The sequence below is a fragment of the Halyomorpha halys genome, unplaced genomic scaffold, assembly GCF_000696795.3.
Source record: "Halyomorpha halys isolate HHAL.00 unplaced genomic scaffold, Hhal_1.1 Scaffold668.1, whole genome shotgun sequence".
Taxonomy (NCBI): domain Eukaryota; kingdom Metazoa; phylum Arthropoda; class Insecta; order Hemiptera; family Pentatomidae; genus Halyomorpha; species Halyomorpha halys.
In genome coordinates this window covers 120,116-128,012 of record NW_027111382.1, presented here as the reverse complement: position 1 = coordinate 128,012, position 7,897 = coordinate 120,116, and the positions used below count along the sequence as shown (strand labels likewise).

At 38.0% G+C, this 7,897-nt stretch overlaps 1 protein-coding gene across 1 annotated transcript in view; it reads left to right on the top strand.

Annotated features, from left to right (window-relative positions):
• Window positions 1–5,632, top strand: part of LOC106685183 (serine/threonine-protein phosphatase 6 regulatory ankyrin repeat subunit B) — a 27,388-nt gene extending 21,756 nt beyond the window's left edge. The window contains exon 3 of the mRNA XM_014427738.2: window positions 245–5,632. Within this exon, the coding sequence (XP_014283224.1) occupies window positions 245–5,500 (5,256 nt within the window). The 3' untranslated portion in view covers window positions 5,501–5,632. The remainder of the gene's footprint in view (window positions 1–244) is intronic.
• The last annotated feature ends 2,265 nt before the right edge of the window (window positions 5,633–7,897 follow it).

Below are 7,897 nucleotides of genomic sequence, written 5' to 3'. Positions count from 1 at the left end.
CCTGGCCAATGAAAAGTGAAGTAACACCAGGACTTAGATTGAAGGCCCACTTCATACAATTCCACTTATTTTATCTAAATGATTTTTTATAGTTAGTTATACTTGCCGGTAACTGTTATGACGTCCCTTTAGTTGAAATAACCAAATCTCGCAAAATGGTTTGCGTGCATGGATGTGTGTTAAAATTATTTAGCAATTTCACTCTTCTATTTTAAATTTATAATATATTTCTTTTTTGTTACAGAAAATGGATACCATTTCCCAAACAACTAACAATTACAATAATCAGTATAATATCCAGGAGGAATTCAGGCAAATGTTTGATGAATCAAAAAAAGATGTTATTTCTCAGGGAGCAGAATTCATCTTGAGTTCAATTGAAAATAGTACGTGGGAACGATTACCTCCAATGACATTAGGCCAGTATTGCTTGTTACAAACCATATGGGCTTTGGCTTATGGACAAGTAGAGCTTGCGCAAACGTTTGTCAACAAAACTCTTGTATGTTACGACTCGACGTCAAAGGATTGGCTCGAAAACTTGGATTTAGACCAATCCTTGATGTTTGCTGTGGTCAAATCAACATCTGAGATGAATCAAGGGAATGACATCTTGAAAGAGATAGCCGTTTCCCTAAGTCGAAGCTACAATGTGCTAATCGAAGCTGCAGAAAGAGGAGACGATTCTTTAATTATTTGGTTAAAGGAAGCGGGAATCGATTTTACTGAGATCGGGTATGCAGCTATTTCATCAGCTTGGATAAAGGATCATACCAATACTGTTAAATTACTATTGGAAATGGGCAATTTAGGGAATAGTTCAGTTGGAGATGCAGTGGGTGTAAGCAACTCCAAAGGGGAAACACTACTACACTTTGCAGCTGGTAGAGGCCTCAAATTATTAGTAGAGAAGTTACTTGACAACGGGGCAGAGATAGACAAAAAGGATGTCAATTCTTTGACACCATTATACCATGCTGTGCGGGCCAACGAGAAAGAAATTGTTCGCTTACTATTGAAAAGAGGTGCAGACCTCCAGATCAGATCGAAAAATGGAAATACACTACTTCATTTAGCTGTGATGGAAAATAACACTATCACCCTTTCGGGACTCTTGGAATTTGGTTTGGATGTCGATACAGAGAACTACAAAGAGATACCTCCGTTGTTCTTGGCAGCTGAGAGAGGTTACAACTCTTTAATCGATTTACTAATCAAGAGAGGAGCAGATCCAAACTTCAAATCCAGTTCTGGTAACGCTTTGCTACACATTGCTGTCAGTAGAGGATCACTAACAGCTGTCAAAAACCTGATTAAGCATGGTGCATTGGTTGACTCAAAAAACAGTGAAAAATTGACACCTCTGTATCTGGCTGCTAATTTGGGAAAACCTGATTTAATTTGGTTCTTACTGAATAAAGGAGCGGCACGCCATGATCCGGAGTCTAGAGAAAGCCTCTTACACATAGCTGCTCAAAGAGGTGACATGAAAGCTATAGAATCATTGGTAAATCTTTGTATCTCTGTCGACGAATTAAATCAAAATGGAGTTACGCCGCTATACTCGGCCGCATCGGCTGGAAAGCGCGAAGCCATGGGGCTTCTGTTGGCCAAAGGAGCCGATTTATACATTACATTAAGCAACGGTCAGAGGTTGCTCCATGTAGCAGTTGAAGAAGGAAACGTAGTAGCGATAGAATTACTACTTGATGTAGGAATTTACGTGGACGTTAAAGACACTGAGATATTAACTGCACTTTGCCGAGCTGTTCAAAATGACAATATTGTGACTGTTGCACTATTGATCGAGAAAGGGGCTAACACTAGTTACAGAACATCCGTTGGAGACACCCTGCTCCATCTAGCAGCGGTCTCCAACAGTCACGAATCGATACAGCTGTTAGTCGAGCATGGGCTACATATCGACGCTGAAAATGATCAAAACGAAACACCTCTTTATATTGCCGCTAAGAACAATAATACGAATACAGCAAACTTATTGATTACTTTGGGTGCGAATAAGAATTATGTAACGTCGATAGGTGGTACCCTTGCCCATCTTGCAGCTATCAGAGATGATTTCATAGCTTTGAAAACATTGTTCAATATTGGAGTAGATTTTAATGCAATTGATAAAAATGGTTCGCCTCCTCTTTATGCCGCCATTCAGAAATCTGAGGTGAGAGCAGCTAACACTATGATAGAAAGCGGTGTCGATCTATTTTTTATCGATGAGCATAATGATTCACTATTACACATAGCAGGAAGAAATAAACACCACAACGTTATAGAATTTTTAATCGACAGAGGAATTTATATCGATTCTCAAGGTTCGAACGGATCTCGTCCAGTGGATGTTGCTTTGTATGAAGGACACTGTGACACCGCGGAATATTTTATGGAGAAAGGTGCCAATATCAGAGGGCGGAATGGAATGAATTGGACTGTATTGCATTCAGCTGTTATTGGAGATTGTAGCAGTTTCTTGAGAAACATTGCAGTACGCATTGATAACATCGATCCTAAAGATCAAAATATGCGAACACCTCTTCACTTGGCAGCGGTTCTTGGAAGGAATGAAATTGCCAACACCCTAATATTGTTAGGGGCTGATGTGAATAGTCCAGACGAGTACAACTTTACTCCTTTCCAGATTGCTGCTGTTAATCGGAACTGGGACATGGTATCTTCATTTGTAAAAGAAGATGTAAACCTGGATTGGACTGACGCTCACAACAGAACTCTTCTACATTTGGCAACTATCGATAATAGATATGAAATTGTTATATACCTTAAGGAAAAAATGAGAATGGATACATATGTTCAAGATGTCGACGGACGGATACCATTACATTTAGCCGCAGAAAAAGGTTGGGATCTGATAATATCGTCCTTGACGGATGAAAGAGTGCCGGAAAGCTTAGACTACCGAGATCATGAAGGAAAGACTCCTCTCCATCTGGCCGCCATAAATGGACACAAATCAGCCGTAGAATATCTTTTGAACAAAGGAGCTGATCCACAATCGACAGATAGCCATCGGAAGACACCACTCATCTATTCGGCAAAACACCATCATTGGAACGTTGCAAAACAGCTATTGAGTAAAACATGTACGAGCGCTAATGATACCGATGAAGAGAAAAGAACAATCCTACACTTAGCTGTGTTAGATGGACAAATCGATTTTATTTCAAGTTATTATCAATGTTTTAATAAAATCATCAATAATAAAGATTCAAAAGACCGAACGCCGTTAGATGTTGCCATAGAAATGGAAAGACGGGATATTGTTAGGTCCTTCTTACAATATTACTGGTCCACTTTAAAGTTTGAAGATTGCATCGCTCTAAATCTTGAGAAGGTTGGGGAGTTATCGAATGTTGTCGAAAGTCTTTCTGCGATTAAGGCAAGTTCTAAATGTCGAGATGATAAAAACAGAACACTGCTTCATTCAGCGGCATGGCACGGAGATGAGGATACTGTCCGTTCCTTGCTTGAAAACAGAATGAACAATCTTGATGCCATGGACGTAGATAATCGTACCGCTCTCCATCTGGCAGTGATCCAGAATCGACATGTTATTGTGCGATTGCTTTTAGAACATGGCGCACGGAAAGATATAAAAGATAAAAATCAAATGAATCCTTTGACTGTTGCACTCTCTAACAAGATTTGGGATTCAGCCCTAGAACTACTGGATAATGAAAGCGACATTGGCTGGAGTGATACTTATAATAGAACACTCCTGCACTACGCCGCAGTAAATGGACAGGAAAAAATTATAGAATATTTACTAAAGCATACCAAAATGGATGTTAACGCTAAAGACATCAATTTCGATACACCCTTACAACTCGTTGCGGTACAAAGTAACTTGAGTAGCTATAACCGACAAGGTATCATGGATCGTTTTGTACGCAATGGAGCAGAGTGGGACTTGTTGGATAAACAGAACAGAAATATTTTACACTTGGTTACCATCAGTGGTGACGCAGAAACTTTGAAACATGTCCTAAGCAGATATAGGCTGGATGTAAATAGCCGCGATATCAATTTACAAACTCCATTGCATATCGCAATCATCGAACGGCATTACCATATGGTAAATACACTATTAGAATATGGAGCTGATAGGAATGAAGTCGACATAAATCACTTTATGCCACTCGTGTATGCAATCAAAAACAGGTTTGATGCAGTAGATTTGTTTGATAAATTTACTGATGTCAATTGGGCTGACAACAACAATAGATCAATCCTACATCTGGCTGCAATGCATGGCTGTTCCGGTGTTGTCCGTAAGTTATTGAATTCAGTTATAAAAAAAATAAATATTGATCGATTAGACATTAACAAACAAACATCACTGCACTTAGCTGCAAAAGAGAATGACAATGAAATTGTTCATTTGTTGATTCGGGAAGGAGCTGATGGATATCATTTGGACAAGAATGACCACAGTCCTCTAAACTTGGCAGTTATGAACAATAGTTGGATAGCAGTTAAGGCTCTGGTGATGAGCGGATTCTACGAGGAATATAGATATGATAGAAACAGAACTTTACTCCACTTAGCTATTATGAATAGTTTAAGAGATTTGACTGACTATCTCATTAACGATATAGTTACCGATCTCACAGCAACCGACGATTTAGGAGACACTCCATTACATATTGCAGCTCGCAAAAATGATCATATCACTGTTGGAAAGCTTTTAGAAAAAGGAGTTGAGAAAGATGTCCTTAACGCTATTGGAGAGAATCCTCTCATGGTGGCAATGGTGAATGATGGTTGGGAAGCAGTGGGAGTGTTACTGAAGGGTAACTGCGATGTCGATGGGATGGATAGAAACAATAGAACTATTTTACATTTGGCTGCAATGAATGGAAAAACTGAAATAATAAGCCAGTTGTTTTCATGCAGTAATGTTAATATCAACGCTCTTGACAGTTATAATGAGACAGCATTAGATCTTCTTTTAAAGAACCAAAATATTTATTCCACTAGTGAATACTCAGGAGTAAATTGGAGGGATGGAAAAGGAAGAACACTTCTTCATCTTGGTTTGTCAACGTTATTTAATCATAATGTTTTTTACAACCTCAAAACAGTTGATCCTATCGATAAGCAAAGGCAGACGCCTCTCCATATTGCTGTAATGAATGATTACCCTTATGAAGATAAGATTAGTTGGTTATTAGATCGCGGTGCAAGCATCAATGCTGTTGACATTAACGGACATTCACCATTGCATCTCGCTGTAATGTATGGCCATGAATCAATCATCAGAAAGATATTGCATAACTATGGCGCTTATATTCCATATGAAGGAGAGAATGAATTAGGAGACTATGAAGAAACAGAAAGAAACGAAAAAATGTTTAACTTAAGACTTAATGCAAAGGACTTGCTAGGCAGGACGCCTCTTCAGTTATCATTAGACCATGGACACAAGGAAATAGCAACATTACTTGAACTTAACGGAGCTACAATATAATCCATAAATTGTGAGTAGGATTGTTTGTACTTTCATTTTATTTTATCTTTTTGATCATCAGAATTTGTAATGTTTGTCAATGTTTTTTTAAAAATAAAATATGACAGGGCATCTTGATTTTATTTCTGATAATACTTTTTTTTTAATTTCACTTACCTACATATGAAATATACAGCAAGAGAAAGAATTGCGATCTTGAAAAATCTATGAGATCTGAACTCATGCCTGGTCTCGTGGCCATCTTCTTTTCAGGCGCCTCAAATGCAATTTTGCAATAATGGAAGATTAGAAACTAGGGGGTTTGAGTGGTTAGAGTGTGGTTTATAATGGAAGGAGTGATATCTGGTTCGGGCTAGGTTGGTAACATAGGGAACATTAAGGTCTTTATGTATGATTTTATTTGTGACAAAGTAAGGAGCATTGAGGATTTTGGATTGTAAGGATTGAATACGAGAGGAATTCGAAGGTTTAGTGGAGCCCCAAAGCTCAACTCCATATGTCCAGATTGGCCTTATTACAGTCATGTAGATCAGTCTTTTGTAATGTGTTGGAAGTTTCAATCCGTTTGTCTAGTAAGTGCTGTAATAGCCGAAATCGACATGCAGTTTCCTGTCTTTTCAGTCTTGTATGAGGATTCCAGGTTAATCGTTTGTCCAAATGTAGTCCAAGGTAGCTGATCTGTTAGACAGGGGTAAGAGTAACATCATTAAATGAAACTGTAGGGTAGTCAGTAGGTTTACGGCGAAGGGTAAAGGTGATTTGATGGGATTTGTTGGAATTTATCTTAATCCTCCAATTATGACACCATTCTTTGAGGGCTGTGATATGGGATTGAAGAGTTTGGGATACGATAAATGGGTTATTATTAACAGCGAGCACACATGTATCATTTACTTGGAAAAATCTATCAATGAGAAAGTATGTAGGAGGTAGGAATTTACGGAGTTTGTAAAGCAGTCCCGGGTGCCAGACTCGATCAAAAGCCTGTTTTACATCGAAAAAGACTCCCGCGCAGTACCTTCCTGGCTCCAAAGAAGACGAGACTACGTACCCTACACGATGACATTGCTGGATAGTAGAGTGGGATGTTCGGAATCCAAACAAAAACGAAACTTGAATTACAAATTTAAGGCGTGTATTTTGCCTATGATGTTACAGTAACTATTTTGTGAAAAATGGAAAAGACTAGAAATATCAAATTATGGGTATTCATGATCTTTAGTTGGTAAATGTTTACCTCAGCTCCCCCAAAATGGCGGAGGTCTATTTTTTTGAGACCTGAGTGTACTGTCAGTTCCGAACTAAGCGGTCTATGGACGACTTTGGGTAGGTTACAAAATTAACCACCTTTCAAGAGGGAAAATTTCTTTCCCTACACACCTACTCCTTTTCCCCTTTGATAAAGGTTAGCTTATAATACACCACTATTTTTGGCGGCAGTTCTGACTTATAAATATTTTGAACGTATTTATATACGTTGACTTACTTCTTTTAACTTATATTTATTAAACGTTAGAAGAACTAAATTATAATACTTAGACTCTGCAACCTGAAAATGTATCGGAAGCATTTATTTTATATGATATACTTTTAATAAGAAAAGAAAATCGTTTAATAGTTAATCAGACTAGAACAATAAGTTTCTCTTGAGCTGTAATTTAATAAGAATAAGAAATTAATTTTATAGTTTGTCAGAATATAATAGTAAGGTTCTCTTGAGCTGTAAGTTAATAAGAATAAGATATTTATTTTATAGTTTGTCCGAATATAATAGTAAGGGGTTCTCTTGAGCTGTAGGTTAATAAGAATAAGATATTTATTTTATAGTTTGTCTGAATAAATGTAGTAAGGTTCTCTTGAGCTGTAATTTAAGTTCTTCTAAGCAATAAAAGTTCTTAATTACAGATAAAAACAAATAACACAGGAAGGAAGTTGAATAGTAGAGGAGCGGCGGGAAGGTAGTGGAGGATTTGACTACTACCATTTCCCAGTAGAAATTCCCTCTAGTGGGAAAAAATCCCTGTCGAAGTTGCGGGAATTTATTTTTCAAACGAGCAGCTGAGAATCGGTCACCTCCGAGGACTCTCGGCTCCGTTCGGGACCGGCAGTATGCTCACGTTCGGAAAAAATGGGCTTCCGCCATTTTGGGGGGAGCCGAGAGAAACAATTACTTTTTCTGCTTTTACCATGTTAAAACGGTAACATGTTTGGGAGTCTTTGACTAGGTTTGTTAAATGGAGAATGACGTCACACAACAGACCAGCTGAGCTTGTCACCATTTTGTTTTTCATGTTATGTTACTTGCTCGTATTTTGTGCTTTGATTGTGTTAGTATTGTTTTGGATGTTTTTAAAACTAATAAAACAGTGGATGACAATAACAATCTTCGTTACCTTA